Below are 25,423 nucleotides of genomic sequence, written 5' to 3' on the forward strand. Positions count from 1 at the left end.
TCTAATCAGAGCTGTAGCCGCTGGCCTACACTACAGTGATGCAGGATTTGAGCCGCATCTGTGACCTACACCATAGCTTAGGGCAGTGTAGGATCCTTAACCCACTGAGGGAGGCCAGGGATCGAACCCATGATGCTAATCAGGTTCATTAACCTCTGAGCCACAACGAGAACTCCCACCATTTGTGTGTGTTTAAAATGAACCAAAGGGAGTTAGTTCCCTGGTGGCCTAGCAGTTAAAGAATCTGGTATTGTCACTGCTGTGGCTCAGGTCACTGCTGTGGCTTGAATTTGATTCCTGGCCTGGGAACTTCCACATACCGGTTGCAACCAAAGGGGAAAACAAAGGTGAACCAAGGTGCCACATGAGGGGGAGCAAATAAAAGGCCTTGTAATGATTGGCTCCAGGCCCTCCTGAAGCCAGCACTCTCTGGTGGGCCAACATCGTGGGCAGCTCTTGGGAATCTTGTTTTGCAGAACTGGGCATGGGTTTGCATTAGGGCATCTGCTCATTTTACCATTTCTTCCCAGTGACTTGTGCGTGGGAACGGTTGGCTGGTGATGTTCTAGGTGATGCCCCGTCCTAGCACAGCAAGGGAATGGAGCAGGCGCCGGCTTCTCTCTCTAGCACCAGGCTCTTCATATGGCTGCCCCTCAGGGCAGGCTTGTGGTCTGCCAAATACTCTGTTTCTTCCATTAAAAAAAAAAAATTTATTGGAGTATTGTTGACTTACAAAGTTGTGTTAGGTTCAGCAGAGTGATTCGGTTATACTATAGGTATGTTCATTCTTTTTCAGATTCTTTTCCCATATAGGCCATCAGAGTGTTGGGTAGAGTTCCCTGTGCTCTACAGTAGGTGCTTGTTACTTAACGATTTTATGTATAGTAATGTGTATATGCCAATCCCAACTTCCCAATTTATCTCTCTCCCCAACATTTCCCCTTTGGTAACCATAAGTTTGGTTTTGAAATATTTGAGTCTGTTTCTATTTCTTTTGTATCTTTTTTTTTTTTCTTCTTCTTTTGACTGCACTTGCAGCATATAGAAGTTCCCGGGCCAGGAATTGAATCCAAGCAGCTGTGGCAGCGTGGGATCCTTAACCCACTGTGCCACAGTGGGAACTCCTCTTTTGTTTCATTTTTTTAAAATTCCACACATTGATGATCTCATATGATGCTTGTCTTTCTTTGTCCGACTTCACTTAATATGATCATCTCTAGGTCTGCCCATGCTGCTGCAGATGGCATCATTTCATTCTTTTTATGGCTGAGTAGTAGTCCGTTGCGTTATGTACCACATCTTCTTTATCCAGTCCTCTGTTGATGGACATTTATGTTGCTTCCATGTCTTGGCTATTGTAAATAGTGCTGCAGTGAGCATTGTGGTGCATGTATCTTTTCAAATTATGATTTTCTCCGGATATATGTCCAGGAGTGGAGTTGCCCGATAATATGGTAGTTGTTTCTGCTATTATTTGTCATAACAGTAGCTGTCATTTATAGAGCTTATTGTCTCCTGTGAATTCTAAAGGATACATATTATCCCTGTGTGCAGATGAAGAAAATGGGACACAGAGAAGTTAAATGATTTGGGGTACATCATCGATATTATGTAGCATGATATTTAAGAGTTTGGACTAAGTTAACACATGGTACCTGTTTCTCCATCTGTAAAGCAGTCTTGATGAAATGTACTTAGAGGGCAGCTGTGGGTTAAATGAGGTAAAGCATGTAATCTTCTTCCTTACTCTCTAGCACATAAAGCATGTAATCTTCCTTACTCTCTAGCACATATTGCTGTTACCTGGGGCTTGAGCACATAGTAAGTGCTTCAGAAATACTGGTTAAAGAAATTAAAGTTATTTGCCCCAGTCACACTCCTGGTAAGAATCCAAAGCCTGGAAGCTCGGTGGGTTAAGGACCTAGCGTTGTCACCACTATGGCTCAGCATGTTGCTCTGGAGCAGTTTTGATCTCCAGCCCTGGAACTTCTGCGTGTCACGGGCGCAGCCAAAAAAGAAAAAAGAATTCAAAGTGTGAATCTTTCTACCAGGCCAGATGGCCTTGGCATCATACCATTTAACCAAATAGGAGCAGAGGATGTAGTAACTGTGACATCGAGGGTGTCTGCCCTGTGCAGGGAGGACAGAGCTGAAGGCTGAAGCACTCCCTGTTCACTTGGCCTGCTATCTTGTTGGTATTATTGCCATAAGAGAGCCTTCAAGTTCAGTCCATACATCTAAGAAGCTGGATGTAGATAAGATTCCTTGGCACCACACAAGTGTATGAATCATGAATGACCCAGAAAAGGATGCTCTTTCCTTGAGAAGGGAGGAGGGGAGGCACTCCCAAGAGTCATTATAAATCTGCATAAAAGACCATAACTGACCCAGTACCCAGCTGGTCCCAAGCACTATTGTGTATATATTACCTCACCTTGTCTTTTGACAACCCTATCAGAAAAGTGTCTGTATCTCCATTTTACAGATGAGGAAACTGTGGCGTAGGTTAGTGACTTTCCCAGGGACAGGCTGAGTCCAGAGGACATGATTTCCCCACTGAGCTAACGCTGCTTCTCAGTCTGACATTACCGCAAGTGCTGGTAGCATCACTGCAGCAGAGAATGGGGAAGTGGAGACGGAAGACATCTAGACCCAATAATGCAAATTAAAATAACACCAGGAGTTCTCATTGTGGCTCAGTGGTGATGAACCCAACTAGTATCCAGGAAGACTTGGGTTTGATCCCTGGCCTTGCTCAGTGGGTTAAAGATCCGGCATTGCCGTGAACTGTGGTGTAGGTCACAGACAGGGCTCAGATTTCGAGTTGCTGTGCTGCTGTTGCTGTAGGCCAGCGGCTGTGACTCCAGTTCATCCCCAAGCCTGGGATCTTCCATATGCCACAGGTGTGGTCCTAAAAAAAATTAAAAGAAAGAAACAAACAAAAACATCAGACTAGGAATTCCCTAGTGGCTCAGTGGGTTAAGGATATGGTGTAGACACTGCTGTGGCTCTGGTTACTGCTGTGTGGGTTCAATCCCTAGCCCTGGAACTGCATGTTGTAGTTGCAGCCAAAAAATAAAAATAAAATAACTCAGACTAGACATCTGTTCTACTCTGACCTCTAACTGGCTCTGACTAAGCTTGTTGATCCTGAATGTCTTTTCCAGCGCTAACATTCTTTGGCCCTCAAGCCACTATGGAATGAGTCTTGACTTTGAGAAAAGATGCTTTCTGGAGACTGATATCCAGTGGCAGGCCATGGGTCAGTCACTTCTGGAATTGACCTTGGCCCTTCATGTAATGGGTCAGAGCCTTAGGGAGATTCATGTCACCAGATGGAGTGTCTGTCTCAGAGTCTTGGCTTTCCCTCCATCACCCACATTTTGCCTGGCTAACTCCCATCTGTTGCAGAAATATCAGCTACCTCTGTACACCGATGCTAAATAGAAAGGCGGAGACAGAGTTGGAAGAAACAGAAGAAGTAGCTTTAATTGCCAGGCAAAGAGGGGAACACAATAGGCTAGTGACACAAAGACTGTGCCCTCCTTAAAGAGGGTAGTGAGGAGTCTTACAGTGTTTGAGGAGCAGGATGTGATCAGCTTGTGGACTTTTTCCTGATTGGTTGCTGATGAGGTAATGGGGAGTCAGCATTATCAGCCTTCTGATTCCAACCAGTCTGGAGTCTATGTACTTATGGGCAGTCACAGTTAACTTCTTCCACCCAGTGGGGGCTTCAGCACCTTTAAGACAGCTCCAAGGACATGGCTCAGAATATTATCTATAGTCCTTGTGGAAGAACTAAAGGCCCTTGACTTTGTTGAATGGCTCCACTATTACTATTCTGTCTTGCTTGACTGTTTTCCTTTTTCTCTGTATTTTCTCACTTCTCTGAATTTTTTTTTTTTTTTTTTTTTTTTCCTTTTTAGGGCTGGAGTCATGGCATATGGAAGTTCCCAGGCTAGGAGACCAGTTGGAGCTGCAGCTGCCAGCCTACACCACAACCGCAGCAACACGGGATCCAAGGCACATCTGTGACCTACACCACAGCTCATGGCAGTGCCAAACCCTTAACCCACTGAGCAAGACTAGGGATTGAACAGGCGTCCTCCTGGATACTAGTCAGGTTCGTTTCTGTTGCACCACAATGGGAACTCCCTGCACTCAGGTTTTTGAATGAAGAATGTTGTTGTGTGTGCAGTATTGAACGTAGCAGAAGGAGGCACCCAGGTATGGTCATATTGTTTGGTTCTTTCATTATAGGATACGTTAAGCTACAATAGCTAGTTTCCAGTGTCACTGTATTGCAGAGAGTTAACATGGTAAATGATTTAAAGACCAGGGAGGTATTTCAGAGGTGGGCTGAGCCTGCACCTGGACAGTGCAGCTCCCCTGGGCAAAGCCAGCTGGAAGCAGCTGGTGCGTTGCCCCCAGGACAGTCTTAATCATCAGAAGTCACCTGTTTTCAAAGCTGAAGTGCAAATACTGTAGTGATGGTGTCCATGATGGTTCTAGATTAAAGTCAGAAAGAATTCAGCCAATCAGTAGTGCCTAGAAAAATTCCTGGCTCATAAGAGATGCTCAGAATATATTTACATAGACGAGACCCTCTAAGTTCCTCTGAGCATTAAAAACAACTGTCACAAATCTCAGAGGCTTCATAGGCAGGAGAGTCCTCCCAGACAAACTCAGCGTGTCTTTCAGTGTGGTTTTTAAAAATCCAAGGTGTCTGTTTCTTTGGTCTGCAGGACACTGGGATGAGGAAGCTGTGTGCGGATGTGTGCACGCTCAGGGCCCAGTGAGGCTTTTGGAATCAACTTGCTAACAGCCTCAGGAAGTCATGTCAAGGATTTCTTGTTGTGGTTCAGCAGGTTAAGGACCCGTTGTTGTCTTTGTGAGGATGTGGTTTCAATCCCCAGCCTGGCTCAGTCGGTTAAGGATCCAGCGTTGCCACAAAGCTGTGGCAGTTTCCAGACCAGGGATTGAACCAGGCTGCAGCTGTGAAAGCACCGAATTCTAACCACTGACCACCACCCCTGACTTTTGAGTCACTGCTTGGCTCTGACCTTTTCTGCCCAGGGCACCTGTCAGGCCTGGATTTCCCCTCCTCCTGGGGATTACCTTCTCCTGTGGGTTTATTCCACAGTTCCTCTTTTAGAGTCTAGGCCCTCTTTTTGTTGGGTCATACCTTTCAGTAGATGGCTAAGAACAAATGTGTGTGGAAGGTGAATTTTTTAGATGCTGCATGTCTGAAAAAAAATATGTTGCATCTTGCTGTTCATTGATCATTTTCTGGGCTAGAAATCCCTACCTAGGGAGTCCCCTGGTAGTTTAGTGTGTTAAGGATCTAGCATTGTCACTCCTATGGCTCAGGTTTGATCCCTGGCCCAGGAACTTCTGCATGCCTCAGGTGCAGCCGACAAGAAAGGAGGGAGGAAGGAAGGACTTCCCAATTTGAAAGCTTTTGCCATTATCTTCTAATATCCTGTTTGCTTTTAGAAAAGGTTTAAAACCATTCTTTTTTTTTTTTTTTTTTTTTTTTGTCTTTTTACCTTCTTCTAGGGCTGCTCCTGCAGCATATGGAGGTTCCCAGGCTAGGGGTCTAATCAGAGCTGTAGCCGCCAGCCTACGCCAGAGCCACAGCAACATGGGATCTGAGCCGCGTCTGCGACCACAGCTCACAGCAACGCCAGATCCTTAACCCACTGAGCAAGGCCAGGGATCAAACCCGCAACCTCATGGTTCCTAGTCGGATTCGTTGACCACTGTGCCACGATGGGAACTCCCTAAAACCATTCTTATGTCTGATCCTTGGTTATTCTTTGTTTGTTAGCAGCATCTGCTCTTTGTACCTAATGTTCTAAAATTTCATGCTGTTCCTTGATTGGATCTGTTTTCATCTTTTTTTGCTAGATAGTCAGGGGAGCACCTTATAAGTAGGCATCCATACAAGCTTCCAAAAATGTGTCACTTTTGTCTCCTTTCCTAGTTACTTCCTTCTGATGATAATTTTAGAAGGGTTTGGGGAAGGAACAAAATTAGATTCATATGTTCATTTTGACGTCTTTACCCCTAACCTAAAATACATGCTGAAGCTCAGGAGTTGGCCCTGGCACAACAGGCAACAAAGGGGAGTGGACTAGAATAAAGATTCCAGAAACTGACCCGGTATATGAGAAGTCATCAATAAGTGATAACAGATCACCTGACCGTCTGTTAGGGAAAAAAATCATAAAATAGGACTTTATTCACCCCATATACAGAACTCAGTTCTAATTGGATTAAAGATTTAAGCACACATACCAAACTATAAGAAAGGAGTTCCCCAGTGGTAGCAGTTAAGGATCTGGCATTGCCACTGCTGTGGCCTGGGTTGCTGCTGTGGCGCAGATTTAATCCCTGGTCTGGGAACTTCCACATGCCACAGGTGCGACCGAAAAAAGTCTGTAAGAAAATCTAGGAGGACACTTTTATAATCTTGTGTTGAGGAAGCCCTTCCTAACTAAAAACATAGAGTAGAAGAAGGCTTAGGGAGTGACAGGTTAACTATGTAAAAATTTATAACTCTTATATGCCTAAAACTGATGTTGAAAAAGCTGGATAGGGGAGTTCCCATCATGGCTTAGTGATAACAAACCCAAGTATCATCCATGAGGACACAGGTTCAGTCCCTGGCCTCACGAAGTGGGTTAAGAATCTGGCGTTGCCATGAGTTGTGGTGTGAGTCGCAGATTCGGCTTGGATCTGGCTTGGCTGTGGCTGTGGTGTAGGTGTTCAGCTATAGCTCCAATTCAGCACCTAGTCTGGGAACTTCTACATGCTTCAGGTGTGGCCCTAAAAAGACCAAAAAAAAAAAAAGCTGGATGGGGAGTTTTGTGGTGGCTCAGCAGGTTAAGAATCTGGCATTGTCACAACTGTGGCACAGGTTCAGTCTCTGGCCTGGGAACTTGCCATGGGTGCAGCCAAAAAAAAAAAAGAAAAGAAAAAAGAAAAGGCTGTATTGGAAACTATTGCCACATGTGTAGTTGGTTACCATCCTTATTATGTAAAGATTCTACAGATCGGTAAGAAAGTGATTTAAAAAAAAAAAAAAAAAAAAACATCAACAAACCAGGGAGGAACCAGAAGTGGCTAATAAACATTTGAAAAGATACCCTTTTATCCTCACCACTGATCAGGAAAATGCAAACTAAAACGCACAAGAAGGATGGTGTACATCAGTGGTTCATAATGTGAGTCTCTGGACCAGCAGCATCAGCCTTGCCTGGGAACTTACCAGAAATGCAGATTCTCAGATCCCTTCCCAGACCTACTAATAATAAAGTCTGAGGTGGAGCCTGAGGGTTTCACCTTTGGGTTAACAAGCTCTTCAGATGATTCTGATGTTTGAGAACCATTGCTGAGCAGCCAAGACATTCAGCCAGATGCTATTCAATATCAAAAATGAATTTCAGGAGTTCCTGTCATGGCACAGCAGAAACGAATCCGACTAGGAATCATGAGTTTGCGGGTTTGATCCCTGGACTCGCTCAGAGGGTTAAGGATCCAGCATTGCTGTGAGCTATGGTGTAGGTATTAGATGCGACTGGGATCTGGCTTTGCTGTGACTGTGGTGTAGACCGGCAGCTGCAGCTCCGATTCGACCCCTAGCCTGGGAACTTCCATATGCTGTGGGTATGGCCCTAAAAAGCAAAAAAATTAATTAATTAAATAAATAAATACATAAATGCTGTATCTCAAAGGCAGAGGAAGAGTTTAAAAAAAAAAAAAAGAATGAATTTCAGTATTGAAAGAAACCAAACGTGAAAGTACAGACCATAGAATTCAATGTCTATGAAGCTCCAAAGCAAGAATGACAGAAACCAGGGAGTTGCTACCCTCGGAGGAGAGACGGACTAACAAGGAGTATCGCTCCCCCAGGGGCTGGGCATGTTCCGTATCTTGATATGAATGCTGGTGACACAGGTTGGTCCAGTTTGTGAAAATTCATTGAGCTTCACTTAGGATTTAGAGACTTCCCTCTGTGCTGTACCTCAGTAAAGCAGTAAAACGTAAACATCTTTTTTTTTTTTTTAATTTTTTTTTTTTTTTTTTTTTTTTAGTTTTGTCTTTTTAGGGCCGCACGCTCAGCATATGGAAGTTCCCAGGCTAGGGGTCAAATCGGAGCTTCCCCTGCCACAGCTGTGTCATAGCCACAGCAACAAGGGATCCCTAACCCACTGAGCAAGGCCAGGAATTGAACCCACATCCTCATGGATACTAGTTGGGTGTGTTGCCGCTGAGCCACAACAGAAACTCCTAAGATTTTTTTTTTTTAATCATTTAAAACATGGGCATTTGATGAGAGTGCAGTGAGGGAGAGCAGGTGTACACTGATGAGAGGATCAGTCAGCACAAGGTTTTTCATGAGTGATTTGACAGTGTCTGAAGCTTAAAAAAATCTAGAAATTCCACTTCTAGGAATCTATCCTGGAAGTCATGTGTGCGGAGGTATACATTATATAAGAATGTTCCCCGGGCATTTTTGTACCAACATAAAGGAGACAACTTAACATTTCTCTCCATAGAGAACTGGCTACATGAATTATGGAAAAAAGAGCAACTGTTAAAATCTGTATAGATCTAGAAGGAGGTCCTCTGTGGTGTGGCAGACATAAACAGGTTCTGGGCACCACATACAGAGGGATCCATATTTTTAAAGGAAAACGAAAAGGATTTGCAGGTGGTAGTGATAAATGCAAGCAGAAGTTGGGAAGGATAGAAAATTTTTATGTTTTTCTTGAGAACTTATAGCTAGTGGATGGGGGTTGTAATTTTTTTGTATGCTTTGTATATACTTTATACAGCTGTGTTTATTTTTACCTGCATTTATCACTTTTTGAAAAAAATTCTTTCTTTCTTTCTTTTTTTTTTTTTTGTCTTTTTAGGGCTTTACCCACAGCATATGGAGGTTTCCAGGCTAGGGATCTAATCAGAGATGTGGCCGCCAGCCTACATCACAAGCCACAGCAACATCAGATCCTAGCCATGTCTGCCACCTACACCACAGCTCATGGCAACACCAGATCCTTAACCCATTGAGCGAGGCCAGGGATTGAACCTGAATCCTCATGGTTCCTAGTTGGATTCATTTCTGCGCCACAATGGGAACTCCTGAAATTTTTTTTAAGTTTTATATATTTACCATTCAAAACAAAAAAGCATCAGCCTAAAATAATGTTTATCAGTAAAAAAAAAAAAAAACATTATTTTTGTAGTCTAAGCAAATAAAGATGTAGAGTTCGTCTTTTTGCTTTTTAGGGCCGCACCTGAGGCATATGGAAGTTCCTGGGCTAAGGGTCTAATTGGAGGTGCAGCTGCCAGCCTATGCTACAGCCACAGCCACACAGATCCTTAACTCGTTGAGCGAGGGCAGGGATAGAACCCCCCGAATCCTCATGGATATTAGTCAGGTTCCTTTCCACTGAGTCACAGTGGGAATTCCTCGAGTTTGCCTTAAACACGCACACATACACAAAGCAGGAGATGCATAACGTTTTTGTAGAGTGATTTTCATCAGTATCAGTTATGGTGAAAGACAAAAAGGTTGCCTCTAGATATACTTCAGTTTCCTAGGAAATTCCCTTGAGTAGAACAGTTCTTTTCTTGACAGTTCTTTTCCAGTGTTTCCTGGTGAGATCTTAGGTCAGGTATTCCTGTTCTTTGAGAGACAGCTCAGTGAACGATGTTGTCTCTGTGTGTAAAAGATGACCACTGCTGGCTCATTAGACAAAGTGTCTCTAGATGGTGAACTCTACTTGCTTTAATAATGGAAACCACTTTCACATTCTGAGCCGAGAGCTGTTAGTTGAGCCTGTTGAGCTGGACACAAGCTTATTCTGGGAGCTCTTAAACCTTGCATGCTAGAGAGATGGCCAGTTCCGTTCCCACTGCCTCTTCTCATGGTCGTTTCCTGTGTGAATCAACAAAGGGCCTCTCTGGCCTTTTCAGTTTGAATCAAGAAGCCCTTGGTGTTGTTGCAGACCCGGCCATGCTGGATTACATCTATTACCCATCTCAGTGATCCAGCAAAATATCACGCTCACGTGTGTAGATTACCTGTCAGTTCTGATGCATTCCTGACCACAACCCCACTGGTGTGAGGCTTATTAGCACTTTTTTTTTTTTCCTATTGGGGCTTCTTCACATTCAGTAAATTCTATTGCCACAGATGTAGGCACAAAAATACATTTCCATGAAACATGCATTTGGAATTCAAACATGAAATCAAGCAGGTAAAAGAACATCAACTTTCAGCTCTAAGGAGGGGAAGCAGCGATATTTAGAATCCGTTCCCTGCTCCCCAGCACAGATGTCCAGACCTCAACAGGGGGTGGCTGCTCTCAGTAAGCTGTTTAAAAGGTCCCCTGGAGGAGTTCTCTGGTGGCCTAGCAGTTAAGGATCCAGCATAGTCACTGCTGTGTTAGGGGTTCAGTCCCTGGCCTGGGAACTTCTGCATGCCATGGGCATGGCCAAAAAAAAGTTTGTTTTAATAAAATAAAAGGTCTCCTGGAAACCTGTCTGAAGGCTTAGTGATCTTCACAGGAAGCCTTCCTTCTTAAAGAGGGGCCCAACCTCTTCTCCCTTCAGTGTCCACTTCCAATCTCATCCCAAGGTCTCTGCTCCCTCCAGCTGGATAGGCTGTAACCTGAGCTCTTGGACTGTTGCTCAGTTCAGCCCCATAACCTGTTCCTGTTCCATTGTTCCAGCTGAGGAAATGATACCCTGATCCACTTGGGAGTCCAAGACCCAGGGGTACACTTTATCCTCATGTAATCTGTTAGATCTGTGCAGGTCCTGTCTCCTGAAATTTGTCTTGAATTCACTCACTTCCTATGTTCACCACCATAGTGGTCTGAACACATCCTCTCTTCTCCCACTTGGATTATTAGAGTCTCTGAACTTGTCTCCTCCCACACCCACGCCCCCTCCACGTGCCCTTCTCCCTGCACAGCTGGAGCTGTCTTACAAAGGCTTAACCTGATCTCATCACCGTCTTCCTCAGAACCTTCTCAGAGCTCTTAGGATAAAGCACAAAATAGGAGTTCCCACAGTTTCATCGTGGCTCAGTGGTTAACAAATCTGACTAGCATCCATGAGGACGCAGGTTCGATCCCTGGCCTAGCTAAGTGGCTTAAGGATCCGGTGATGCCATGAGCTATGGTGTAGGTTGCAGATGCGGCTCGGATCTGGCATTGCTGTGGCTGTGGTGTAGGCTGGCAGCCGTAACTCCGTTTGACCCCTAGCCTGGAACCTCCATATACCACGGGTGTGGACCTAAAAAGACAAAAAAAAAAAAAAAAAAAAAGAAAGAAAGAAATAGGAGTTCCCTGTGACTCAGCAGGTTTAGAAGTGACATAGTGTCTGTGAGGATGCGGGAGCTGATCCCTGGCCTTGCCAGATCCAAGGATCTGGCGTTGCTATGAGCTGTGATGCAGGTCGCAGATTCTGCTCAGATCCAGCACTGCTATGGCTGTGGTGTAGGCCGGCAGCTGCAGCTCCAATTCGACCGCCAGCCTGGGAATTTCCATATGCCACAAGTGTGGCCCTAAAAAATACAAAACATTCTCTAGAGTTCCCGTCATAGCACAGCAGAAACAAATCTGACTAGGAACCATGAGGTTATTTCGGGTTTGATCCCTGGCCTCGCTTAGTGGTTTAAGGATCCGGCGTTGCTGTGATCTGTGGTGTAGGTTGAAGATGTGGCTCACATCTGGCATTGCTGTAGCTGTGGTGTAGCCCAGCAACTACAGCTCCTACTGGACCCCCAGCTTTGGAACCTCCATATGCCGCAGGTACAGCCCTAAAAAGTCTAAAAAAACCCCAAATCCTTAGGTGTCCTGGGCCCATGTAATCTGACCCTCCCAAGACCTCTAACACTTTGCACCCATGTTCTAGGGCCCTCCCCTTTCCTACAGGTTTTTGAACCCTCTGCCCACACTGTGCTCTGTGCTGCTATGGCGTCATCCCACCTGTCCTGCCTTCAGGGGGTTTTCAGACTCTTACTCGGCATGACCCTCCTGACACTTGCCGTTCCTGTCAGCCTGGTTCCAGCTCCCTGCTAGAGACCCTTGTCACCCCTTTATTTCCTTTGTAGCATTTTCCACAATTGTAACTATCTGAGTATTTCCCCCATTGTGCTGTGTGTCAGCCAGTCTCTTTAGTTTGTGCTCATGTTTCCTTGGGGCCAGAGGGCAGGAAGCCTGGCCCATCTCAGGTACTCCGGACAGGTGCTCCAGTGCTAGATGCTGTGGGATCAGCCTTGTGATTAGAGTCACCCTCATGTCATGCTCCATAGGCCATGGGAGAGCTAAGACTGGAATGAAATCGCTTGCCTGGAGTCACACAGTGATCAGCACTGCAGCCGGAGCCCACCCGGCCCAGACTCCTGAGACTGCCTCCTAGGAATACAGTTTAGTGTCAGCTTTCCTATGACTTAGGAATAAAGTCCTCCTGGCCTGGAAGGTGCTGGGATGGGAGACATACCCCTCGTCATGGCCTCCCTCCTTGAGGACTAGAGCCACCCAAGAGGGTAGACCAGCTTCATTCCTTCAGTTAGTGGTGACTCGGTGAGGCATCGGGGCAGTCTTGCTGTGTGTGCAGCAGTGATGAAGTCAGATGACCATTGTTGGAATAAGTGTGTCAGAACACCCATGTGCCCATGTCTGGGCAGGGGTGCTTGCTCCGCTCTCCCAGGCTGAGCAAAACTTGCTATCTGTGAGGAGGCTGTGGTGGCAGGTGGGGCGCCCTCAGAAGGTCAGACCTGGACAGCAGCTTAGCCTCAGGGCCACCTCAAGTGGACCTGTGGTTTTGTTCCCTTGACAGATATCAGCCTGGGAGCATATTCCAGCCACAGATATGTGTTGCTTTGCCCTCTTTGCTGACACTTTAAAAATCAAGATTATCACAGGTTCCCATTGTGGCTCAGCAGGTTAAGAACCCAGTGTAGTCTCCATGAGGATGTGGGTTGGATCGCTGGCCTTGCTCAATGGGCTAAGGATCTGGCAATGCTGCAACTGTGGTGTAGGTTGCAGATGCAGCTTGGATCTGGTGTTGCCATGGCTGTGGTGTAGGCCTCAGCTGCAGCTCCTATTCAATCCCTAGCCCAGGAACTTATGTATACTGCAGGTGTGGCTGTAAATAGAAAAAAAAATTTAGGAGTTCCCCTCGTGGCTCAGTGGTTAACGAATCCAACTAGGAATCATAAGGTGGCAGGTTCGATCCCTGGCCTCTCTCAGTGGGTTAAGGATCCAGCATTGTCATGAGCTGTGGTGTAGGTCACAGACACGGCTTGGATCCTGCATTGCTGTGGCTCTGGCGGAGGCTGGCAGCTACAGTTCCTATTAGACTCCTAGCCTGGGAACCTCTATGTGCCCTGGGTGTGGCCCTAGAAAAGACAAAAAAAAAAAAAAAAATTGAAGATCAACTATGCTTCAGTTAAAAAAAAAAAAGATAATCATGTATAGGAGTTCCCTGGTGGCCTAGCAGTTAAGGTTGCAGCATTGTCACTGCTGTGGAGCGGGTTTGATCCTAGGCTTGGGAATTTCTGCATGCTGTGGTTGCAGCCGAAAACAAAAGCAAAAAAGATTATCATGTACAAAGTTGAGTTGCTGTCTTCTTCTGAAGTGGGAGAGGGTGGGAAGAAGATCGAGAAAACCAGCCCACAACGATTGGCTGGAGCTGCCCAGAGACTGGCCCCTAGAACCAGGCACAGCTTTCTTGACTGCAGTTGTCTCTGGCCTGCTCTGTTTGTTCATTTTATCTTCCTGGCATTTGCAGGCATGTGAGTTTGCAGCCCCTCTGACGTTTGTTAGGTGTCCCATATATGTGTGTGAAAATTGTAATTGATACTTGGTATAATTATTTTTTTCTCTGTCCCCGCTTCCTCCTCCTCTTTTCTCTTCTCTTTCACCTCCCTCTTCTTTTCCACTGCCTCTCCTGTTTTTCAGGTTCTGGGACTGCTGGTGTGGACACTTATCGCTGGAACCGAGTACTTCCGGGTCCCTGCATTTGGCTGGGTCATGTTTGTAGCTGTGTTTTACTGGGTGCTCACTGTCTTCTTCCTCATCATCTACATCACAATGACCTACACCAGGATTCCCCAAGTGCCCTGGACCACAGTGGTAAGGACATGGATAGGATGGAGTTTAGTCCTCCAGTCAATTTGGGATCGTCTCTGCCCGCAAAGAAGAGGGCAAAGCCAGGGAGAAACAGCACGTAATCTAGAGATTCAGTTGCCCTTCAAGTATTTTCGATCTGAAACAGCATGTTGGAAGGTCCAGGAATTCCTTTTAGGCAAAGTAGTAACCCAGTTCCCCGAAGACTGAATCGAGAAGCTCTGTTCTCTGTGTATACTCTTGTTTTATGTTTTATTTTTTATTTTTGCTTTTTATGGCCACACCTGCAGCATATGGAAGTTCCCAGGCCAGGGGTCAAATCAGAGCTGCAGATGCAAGCCTATACCACAGCCACAACAAAGCAGAATCCGAGCTGCATCTACAACCTATACCATGGTCATGGCAACTCGGGATCCTTAAGTCAATGAGCAGAGCCAGGTATCCAACCTGTATCCTCATGGACACTAGTCGGATTCATTTCCATTGAGCCACAGTGGGAACTCCCACAATTGATTTATTAATTGACAGTAATGCCAACAGGGTCACCTAGGAACAGGTGTGTCAGGGCACAGCCTCTAGATCTTCAATCCTTCAGACCCCTCCTGGGGCCATGACCCTTTGCACACCAGAGTTCTTGGATGTTGGGATGCAGAGAGTTAGAATGAAAGATGAAAACCTCTGTTAGAACAAATAGATGTCCTCACCTTTGGGAGCACAGGTGGTCAAGAGTGACTGGATTCTTGTCCTGGCTCCAGGCATCAGGATAACAAAGGGGGACACAGAGTCTGGAGGGAAATAGATAAGAAAATGTGTGGGCTTCAGTATCTGTCTTAGTCTGCTTGGGCGCAAAAACAGAATACCCTAGATGGGTAGCTTAAATGGCAGAGACTTCTCGCAGCTCTAAGGGCTAGAGGTCTAGGGTCAGATGTCAGTGTAGGTGGTTTCTGGTGGGAGTGCTCTTCCTGCTGGCAGATGCCTGCAGACCTTGCTGTGTCCACACATGGCAGAGAGAGAAAAGAATTGGAGCTCTTTCGTCTCTTCTTACAAGGGTGCTGATCCTCTCAGGAGGACCCTCCCCTCATGACCTCCTCTAACCCTGATTACTTCTCAAAAACACAGTATCCAAATACCATCCCATTGAGGGTAGGGCTTCAACATAAGGATTTTGGGGGACCCATTCAGTCCATAACATTATGCCCCCCCCCCAAAATCATGCCCTTTCTCACATACAAAATATATTTATTCCATCTCACCACTCCCCAGAGTCTTAACTCATCCTAGCATCAACTGAAGTCTAAAGGTCCCAAGTCTCCTTTAAATATGTCTGTATCCAGGATGGGTAAGACTTGAGGTACAGATCAGCCCAAGGCATAATTCCTCTCCAGCTGTGAACCTGTGAAACCAGACAAGTTGAGTGCTTGGAAGTACAGTGGTGGGATAGACAGTCCCATGGCAGAAGGGAGACATTGGCAAGAAGGAAGAGGAGATGGGTCCCCAGCCAGCCCAAAAGTTACAACGTAAATTCCATCTGATCTTAAGGCTCCAGAATAATCCTTTTTGGTTCAGTGCTCTACCTTCCCAGTCCACTGGGGTGGCACTGTCACCCCTATATCTCTGCAGGGCAGCCCTGCCGCTGGGGCACTGGGTGGGGACATCCTGGCTCACAGAAACTGAAGGGGAGGGCCCATCCAGGAAGACTGAGGAGGAACCAGCTGTTCCCTGGGCCTGTGATGGGAGTGGTAGCCCCAGTGATCTCAGAATCTCCTTTGGATGATTCATTCTTTTTGTGAAAGAAAGCATCTTGGCAACCAGATAGATCTATGGTTCTGTCCCGCAGAATCCGAGTTCCACAGCCCTCCTTCATTTTGGCCCATCTCCATTCCCTTCAGTTCAAACTGGCAGTGTTTCTACTGGTATTATCTCTTATCTGTTCCTGGCTTCTGTACAATCGATTAGATCTGTGGTTTGAACCGTGATCCCTTTATCAAAATGTTGTTGGACCCCACCCTTAGTATTCTCTTCAGAACAAGCTTTCTCATTTTTTTGCAGTATGGCTAAGCTGAGAACCTTCCAAGCCTTCACGTTTCTGGTTCTTTTTTGCTAGACAATTCCTTCTTTGATTCTCTTTCCTTTCCCATTTTACTATCAGGGGAACCAGGCCATTCTTTCAACACTTCGCTTTAAAATCTCCTCAGCTTTAAATCTCTCCTCTTGTGTCTCAGAGGGTTAAGAACCCAACTAGTATGACTGAGGATCCAGCCTTGCCACAAGCTGCAGTGAGGTCACAGATGCAGCTTGGATCTGGCGTTGCTGTGGCTGTGGTGTAGGTCAGCAGCTACAGCTTTGATTCGACCCCTAGCCTGGGAACCTCCATATGCAGCAGGTGCACCCCCCCCAAAAAAATTAAAAATCTTCTCAACTAAATATTCAGTTTCATTGCTTGACATTCTCCTTCCCACAAACCACAGGAACCCCTTACAGCCAAGTTCTTTGCCACTTTAAAACAAGGATCCCCTTTCTCCAGTTTCCAGTAACATATATTCCTCATTCCTGAGACCTCACCAGAGTCTCCTTTAACACCCATAATTTCTAGCATATGCCTCAAAACTCTCTGGCCTGTGCTTATTAGCCAGTGCCAAAGCCACTTCCCTATTTTCAGCTATTTTGTTATAGCCACAGTTAATTTCTAGTTCCAAAACCTATACCTAACTCTCTGTCCCAAACTCTGTTGTGTTTACCAGGGTTCTCTAGAGAAGCAGAAGCAACAGGATGTGTATCCATATAAGGAGATTTACTATAAGGAATTGGCTCATATGATTATGGAGGCTGAGAAGTCTCAAGGTCTGCAATCAGCAGCCTGGAGACCAAGAGGGCCAGTGGTGTAAGTTCTAGTCCAAAGGCTGGCAGGCTTGAGACCCGAGAAGAGTTGATGTTTCAGTTGACATCAGCTCAAGGCAGTCATGCAGTTGGAGCTACCTCTTTCTCACAAGTGGGTCAGCCTTTTCATTCTATTCAGGCCTTTAATTGATTAGAGGAGGCCCACCGTACTAGGGAGGGCAGTCTTACTTTCCTCAGTTCAAGTGTTAATCCTCACAGACAAACCCAGAACAATTTGGGGGACCAAAAGTTATCACATCAGATTAACCATCATGGCACCCTATGATGTGTGGTAAAGCAGGGACATGTATAAAATATGATGGAAGTCACCCCACTTTTGTATTTGGGAAAACAGACTGACTGACTCTTGCCCCCAAATACAAAAGTGAAGATTGCCTGGAGTTTCCATCATGGCTCAGTGGAAATCAATCTGACTAGCATCCATGAGGACACAGGTTCATTCCCTGGCCTCGCTGAGTGGGTTAAGGATCCAGTGTTGCCATGAGCTGTGGTGTAGGTCGCAGACGTGGCTCAGATCTGGTATTGCTGTGGCTGTGGTGTAGGCTGGCAGCTGTAGCTCTGATTAGACCCCTAGCCTGGGAACCTCCATATGCAGTGGCCCTAAAATGAGGGGGAGGAAAAAAAAAAAAAAAGATTCTCCATTATGATTTTCAAGAACAGGGTGCAGGTTCTGAAAATAGGTCCTGTGGAGGTTCTGTAACTGCCTGGGGCAGCACAAGCAGCCTTGTTGGAATTGGTGTCCTGCTTCCGGGTGGGCCCTGGAAAGGAAAGACTCTTTTGAATGTGAGAGTCAAGAAAGGCTGGCACTCTGAAGTAGCTCTTACATGGGAATGCAGGGGTTGGGTAGTCACAGTGAGTGGGGGCTTGTTCAAGAAAAGCTGTTTGGGAGAAAGAGGAGTCTTAAAGTAGGTCTTGAAGAAAGCACTTGAGAAGCTGGAAGAAGATGAGCTTGGAAAAGGTAACGTGGGGCGGGGGGCAAATGGTTGAGATGCAGGAACGAGCAGGACCCTGACTTCCGCTTTTGCCTGGGTCTCAGTTCCTGGCTGAGTGACCTGGATCAGCAGAATATCTTGGTCACAGCCACTCCACTTTGCTTGCGACGTGAGATCAGCCTTATTCAGTGAATGAGCTTGACTGAGTTCCAGCAAGACTTTTAAAAGAAAAACTGGCCGTGAGTCAGACTGAGTTTATACTCACCTTCATGACCTGTCTGGCATGAGTGTACCACCCTGACACAGAGGTGAGGGCCTTGCTCAAATAAAGGCTCAAACAGTTCAGAAGGAACTCTAGGTCTTGGTCCCCTGACTGCTAGTCAGGGCTCTTAATTTTGCTGACCTCTGGCCTAGAGCATCTGTTAGTCTTTCTCTCCTCCAAGCCTAAGACTCTTTCCCTGATTAAAAATTTATAATTTTAGGGAGTTCCCTGATGACTTTAGTGGTTAGGACTCAGGGCTTTCACCATTGCAGCCTGGGTGCAATCCTGGGAGCTGAGATCGCACATTGCACATTTGCATACTATGGCCAAAAAAAATTTTTTTTTTAAATTTTAAATACTGCCCGTAATGGTACTTTTTCTTCTTATTTAGCATTGCTGCCTTCCGAAACTCCCTGGTTTTACAATGCTCTGATTTACATTTTCAGAATTTATCATCATGAGGTATGTCCCCATTTTATAGATAAGGAAACTGAGGTTTGGAGCCTTTTGTACAGATTCACACATCACAGGGCCCCTGTGTCTCAACTTTAATCCAGCATGTTTTTCTGATTTCATCCTGTTCCAGGCACTCCTCTTCCCCAGTAGTGATTAAGAACTGGGACCAGGAGTTCACTTGTGGCACAGTGGGTTAAGGACCTGGTGTTGTCACTGCACCAGTTTGGGTCCAACTGGGTGGGTATTGCTCCAGAAGAGGGCCTTGTGTTTTCCCTACTCTGCACTTGCTATGGTGCAGTTTCAGTCCCTGGTCTGGGAACTTCCACATGCGTGGTCAAAAAATTAAATAAATAACTGGGACCAGCAGTCAGGAGGCCAAGACATTGAGGCCTTTCAGAACTGTTTAAACCTTTATCTTATCCAGCAAGGCCATCACCTCTGTGTTAGGGGTGGCACACTCACACACGTGAGGAGACCAGATGGTCGTGCACGTGCATGTAAACTCAGAGTTTTGAACTCTTGCCACACTCAGGCACTCTATCTTAAACAACTGCAGAATAGTCTTCACAGAGAAATCAGCTGGGAATGAGATCCCAGGATTGCAAGGTCTTCTGTTCTTTTTTTGGTCCCTCCCTAAGATAATCCAGAAATCTGGGTTTGGGTGTAAACTCTCCCAGTTTTGAGATGTTTATAGGAGTTCCCTGGTGACCTAGCAGTTAAGGATCCAGCATTGGCACTCCTGTGGCTTGGGTCACTGCCGTGGCACAGGTTCATTCCCTTGCCAGGTGGGAGGGGAAATGTTTACAGCCAGATTTTGAAGACTGCTGGCAGATGCTAAAGTCAAATGTGTCTGCCTTCTGCTTGGGATATTGTATTTGCTGTTCCAACTGAGGAGTCCCTCTGTACCCTCTCAGAGCATCTGTGAGTCAGGGAAGCAGTGTTCACTGAGTATCCCCAAGGGGCGAAGTTGTTGCATTTGTCCCCTGCCCTCCTCCCATGTCCAGATGGGCCCCTGGTCACAATCGGGGTGCAGTTCTGGACATCTCTGAGGCCCAGAGGTGCTCAGACCTTCCCAGCCTCCCTAAACAATTTGCCCCTCTGTCTCCCAGGGTCTGTGCTTTAACGGCAGTGCCTTCGTCTTATACCTCTCAGCCGCTATTGTGGATGCATCTTCCGTCTCCCCAGAGAGGGACAGTCACAACTTCAACAGCTGGGCAGCCTCGTCGGTGAGTGAGCCATATCGTCCCCACCATCTCTTCCTCCCTCCCCAAGTCTGACTGCTGATCCAGGAGAAGAACAAAGTTATCTGCAGAGAAAAGTACCCCCTGCAGTAGGGATGCCTTGACCATGAACTTCCTGTTTTGAAAGGGCCTCCCGATGGCCTGAGGTGTAAAGAGGCTGAAAGATTCCATGTGAGCAAAGACCAAATGGCTGGAAAAAAAAATAATTATTTGAGGGGGAAAAAAAACACTTGAGCCATTCTAGAATAATTCTACTGCCTACAGTGCAAGTGGAAGAGAGAGAGAGGCAGAAGATACGCACACGAGGATTGCTTAAGTAGAATTGTTTGCTTAGGCCCTAAGGATGCCTAGAAGGATGTACACCAGCATCCAGGGACTGTGATGGATCATGAGGGATGTGGAATAAGGGCTTTGCCCATTTACTTTATGTGCTTCAGTACAGTTTACATTTTTAAATCCATAACTGTGTATTTTTCCAATTAAAGAAACTAATTTTTTTTTTTTTTTTAGGGCTATACCCATGGCATTTGGAGGGTCCTAGGCTAGGGGTTGAATTGGAGCTACAGCTGCTGGCCTGTACCACAGCCACAGCAACGCTAGATCCAAGCCACATCTGAGACCTACACTACAGCTCACGGTAACACTAGATCCTTAACCCACTGAGCAAGGCCAGGGATTGAACCCACAACCTCAGGGATACTAGTCAGGCTCATTGCCACTGAGCCACAATGGGAATCCCTAAGAAAGCTAATTTTAAAAGTTTCTCTGATGGGAATTCCCTGGTGGTGTGGACATTAGGATTTGACACTTTCATCCCAGGTTAAATCTCTGATCTAGGAACTGAGATCCCACATCAAGCCACCTGCTACATGCCACGGCCAAAAAAAGTTTGTATGAGATTAGCCTTGTTGGAAATTACAATAACTCTGGCTCGGGTTGTCAGTGTCAGAAAGTGAGACACATGGACAAGAAGAAATCTCGACAAGGCTCTTTACTTCTGCAGAAGGGCATGGGCACTCCAAAAAGTGTGCGCGCCGAACAAAGGACCCTCCCCTATTTATCCCTAACGCAGGTGATTTACCTGTCCCCTTCCCATTGGTCAGGTCAGGGCACACACTCTTCCCCTTTGGCTAATTTGAAACACATTGTTACTGGGAGAAGACGGAAAGGGGAGGGGTGAGGGTCACAGGAAGGCGAAACCAGAGCAAAATGGAGTCACGAAGATTTCCTTTGATAGAAAAGACATTATGTTACCTCCCACAGCCTTAAAACATCCCATCTGCAGTAGAAGTGTTGGGGACAGTGCACAATTAGCAGTGCCAGCAGGAGAGTGTTAAAGCTGATGGGTGATACATGGGCATTCATTAGATTCTTGGCTTAAATTTCAGTGTCTATATAAAGGTAAAGAGGTTGGGTCCACAGGAGCTTGAAAGTCAGAGGCTTTGGCAGCACTGCGCTCAAGTTAGCACATGACAAGAATCAGCTTGGGAGTTCCCTGGTGGCTTAGCAAATTAAGGACCTGGGTGTTGTCACTACTGGGGCTCAGGTCACTGCAGCAGCTCGGGTTCAGTCCCTGGCCCTGGGACTTGAGCATACTGCAAGTGTGGCCAAAAGGAAAAGCAAAAGCAAAAAAAAAAAAAAAAAAAAAAAGAATCAGCTGGAACTGGGTAGGGGTTTGCCCTAGAAGAGGCCCTATGGTTTCCCCACTCTCCATTTATACTCCAAGTGGGCTCATGGCTTCCTCTCATCCACTTGGCTTTTTTGTGTTAACTGGCCCCATGGCCGTGGAAGTTAAGCTCTGGTCTAAAATTGCCCATACCAGGGAGTTCCCATTGTGACCCCGACTAGTGTCCATGAGGCACGGGTTTGATCCCTGGCCACATTCAGTGGGTTAAGGATCCGGCATTGCTGTGAGCTGTGGTATAGGTCACAGATGTGGCTTGGATCTGGCGTTACTGAGACTGTGGTGTAGGCTGGCAGTTGCAGCTCTGATTTGACCCATAACCTAGGAACTTCCATATGCCGTGGGTGCAGCCCTGAAAAGCAAAAATTAAAATAAATAAATAAAAATTTTAAATTGCCGATACCAAATTAGCAATCCATATGCTTTTCTCTGATGCACACTATTTTCACCCCAAGTGGAATACCCTGGGGTTATCGGAGTAAAACTACAAGCTTTCCATATAGGTTCCAAAAAAGAAAAACAGCCTAGCCAGAAATCGTTTCAGAAGGAAGATAATTGAACCAATAAAGCAGTTTTAGATGAGAAAGCTTGGAGTCAAGGGATGCTGTGAGTGCAGTATTCAGTAGAGGTGAAGTGATAACTTTTGTTAATTAGAATGTGCCCTAACCCCTTTTTCTATTACACTTTGTTTTCTCCAGTTCTTCGCCTTTCTGGTCACCATCTGCTATGCTGGAAACACATATTTCAGTTTTATAGCTTGGAGATCCAGGACCATACAGTGATTCGCCATTTTGAGAATTAAAAACTGGGGAAAAAAGGAAAAGGAAGAATCTCCCTGTAAGAACAGCTGTAGGTATAATGTATATTTGCAGAGACTTGTATTTAACTAATGTTTTTATATACTTAGTTAAATTTGCTCACAGTGGTTTGTTAGAATTAAACTAGATACTTACTTGCAAAGTGCTGTAGCTTAGAATGGACTCTTAAATATCTTGTTGATGTCTTCATCACCTTAGTTTCTTAGGCCATGTATAGATAAATTGCTACTACTAAGAATGTGTCAAGTTTGTAAACCTAACTTTTAAAATTCCAGATTCTTTTTTTTTGATTAAATGTTTCAGAATCCTGGGTCATGTGGTGTCTGATTCAAGAAAGGAGACCTGTGGCTGAAGGCTAAGGCTGGTGCTCTGGGGGGTTCTTTGTCTTCACAGGGCTACCTGGAGGTGATGTTGCCAGGAAACATTCGTCCTCAGCCCCCAGGCCAGCATAGGAGGAGAGACCCAGCTCCCCAAATCTGGGCATTGTTGGTGTCCGTGACACTCGTGTGCTAAGTGGTTGACCCAGAAAGCATGCAGTGAGAACTTAGCCTTGGACCTTAGTAATGAGCTTGCCCTAAGTGCTGCTGGGAGCACAGTCCCTGATGTGTTAGTGGTATTTTTTCTAATACATATTAAAGTAAGTGCATAACCAGGAGTTCCCTGGTGGTCTAGTGGTTAGGATTCAGCACTTTCACAGATGTGGCCAGGTTTCATTCCCTAGTCTGGGAATTGAGATCCTACATCAAGCCATTGCATGTCACAGCCAAAAACAATAACGACAACAACAAAAACCCAAATAACAACAAAAAACAAGCAAGCAAACAAATAAGCTCATACCACTATAAGGATAAATACTTGCATGTACCTTAAAATCATCTTGCTGACCACAGAGACACAGGTTCCATATTTGGTGGAAAGTATCAGAACAAAAGGTCCCACATCTCCAGCTCTAATATATATTCTTTAATCTATTTTTAAAATATGTATATTTTACATTTTATTGAAGTATAGTTGACTTACATGGTTGTGTTCGTTTCAGGTGTATAGCGAAGTGGCTCAGTTATACATGTACATGTATCCATTCTTTTTCAGAGTCTTTTCCCATATAGAGTCTCTGATATTTGTTAACACTGTTATTAGATGTTATCAGACAGTGGGAAGAGCCAGATTCAGGAAGGCAGATGTGTCCTGGGAGGAAGTGTTTTTAGGCAGGATGGTTGCTGCTGGTACAGCAGTGTCTCTCAGTTGATTTTTCAACCTGAGCCTCTTTTGTAAAACAGAAAATCACAGAAACATTAGTAGAGTTGGCGGCAGTAAGAGGGTTTCAGCGACCCTCTCTGTGGACGTGGCCTCTACTCCTCTGCTCCGGTGGCAGTGTCATTTCTTTGTGTTGTGTGTTCTTTGTGTTGGTCTGTCTTTCTGTTCATCTGATCCTTACTCCTTATCCAAACTGTTTCCCCCAGTACAGGAGAGTTGGGATTTCTTCAGGGTCTAATAATGCCCACCCTAGACCTTTGAAAGGAATAATGAAGAATGTTCTTGGGGGAGTTCCCTGGTGACCTAGCAGTTAAGGATCTGGTGTTGTCACTGCCCTGGCTCGAGTTCCATGCCTGACCCAGGAACTTCTGAATGCCTTGGGCGTGACAAAAAAAGGGGGGGGGAGAAAAGGATGTTCTTGGGTTGTGGGTGCAAAGGAGTAGTAGAGAGGGAACACCAAGGGGGAGAGGTGGGTGTTGGGAGTACAGGAGGCCTCTCTGAGTCCAGCATTTAGCCGTAAAATTTCAGCTTCAGCAATGCAGACCTGCAGGTGATCAGGACATCAATCTTTTGGATTTGTGTTTCCATTCATCCCAGGACAGCCTCCAACTTGCTGATTTTACAGGAAAAGCTGAAATAACTAGTCAGGGGTTGGGTGCACTGTTTCTCTGTCTGTCTCTCCCTCTCACACTCACAGAAGCACATTCTCCTATGTAACCGGTGGATACTTTGTTTTATTTTTTCAGTTAGTTTTTTTTTTGTTTGTTTGTTTTAAGGACTGCACTAGCGGCACATGGACGTTCCCAGGCTAGGGATCCAATCAGAGCTGCAGCTGCCAGCCTACACCACAGCCACAGCAACTCGGGACCCAAGCCGCATCTGCGACCTACACCACAGCTCAGGGCAACACCAGATGCTTAACGAGCAAGGCCAGAGATCGAACCCATGTCCTTATGGATACTAGTTGGGTTCATTACTGCTGAGCCACAACGGGAACTCCTCCAATGGATTCTTCCAGTACTTTATGCTGCAATCAAGTTTCCATAAAAAGTAGAAAAACCGTAGCCTAAGAGGTCTGTTTCTGGAAACAGTCATAAAGAAAGGAGCCTACTCTTATGTTCTCTTTCTCCCTCTCTCTGTCTCCATGTGTGTGATTTCTGTAACCATGGCCAAATTTATAGTAAGTAACTTTTGGGATGAAAGTTTTTGTAAACCACTCTGCAGTATCCTCCAAATACACTACAACCAACCATAGGCCTTTCCTGAACCAGTATCACCAAAGAGATCTTTTTCAGGAGAGTCAGTGATTTGTTTGAGTCTCTGCAGGGGGCTTGCTGTGTGTCTTTATTTGTGGCTTTTCAGAAGCATGACTCTGTGTTGCCTTAAGATTTCACACACACACGCACACTACCCCTTCCTCCAAACAAACAAACAAAATATTTATTTTTAGCTGAAAGGAAATTATTTCTTCTTTTGACTACCGAGCGACTTTTTTTTTAACAAACAAAATATTTATTTTTAGCTGAAAGGAAATTATTTCTTCTTTTGACTACCGAGCGACTTTTTTTTTAACAAACAAAATATTTATTTTTAGCTGAAAGGAAATTATTTCTTCTTTTGACTACCGAGCGACTTTTTTTTTTAATGAATATTTTGTTTTGGCTTCATCCACGGCATCTGAAAGTGCCCGGGCCAGAGAACAAACCCTCACCACAGCAGTGA

General features: G+C 45.5%; 1 protein-coding gene across 3 annotated transcripts in view; it reads left to right on the top strand.

Annotated features, from left to right (window-relative positions):
• CMTM8 (CKLF like MARVEL transmembrane domain containing 8) overlaps nucleotides 1-22,754 on the top strand; it is a 106,894-nt gene extending 84,140 nt beyond the window's left edge. For 2 of the 3 annotated variants that reach the window (XM_021071501.2, XM_084987628.1), the window contains exons 2-4: nucleotides 13,986-14,159; nucleotides 19,811-19,927; nucleotides 22,325-22,754. In XM_021071501.2, coding sequence (XP_020927160.1) covers nucleotides 13,986-14,159; nucleotides 19,811-19,927; nucleotides 22,325-22,408 — 375 coding nt within the window. In that variant the 3' untranslated portion in view covers nucleotides 22,409-22,754. Of the gene's footprint in view, nucleotides 1-3,638; nucleotides 4,124-13,985; nucleotides 14,160-19,810; nucleotides 19,928-22,324 lie in introns of those variants that run through there. The other variant, XM_084987627.1, reaches the window with a different exon arrangement.
• The last annotated feature ends 2,669 nt before the right edge of the window (nucleotides 22,755-25,423 follow it).

The sequence above is a fragment of the Sus scrofa genome, chromosome 13 (genome assembly GCF_054392235.1).
Source record: "Sus scrofa isolate SSC_HxYL_T2T_F1_AM1 chromosome 13, Sscrofa_HxYL_maternal_Yorkshire_Landrace_v2.0, whole genome shotgun sequence".
NCBI classification, from domain to species: Eukaryota; Metazoa; Chordata; class Mammalia; order Artiodactyla; family Suidae; genus Sus; species Sus scrofa.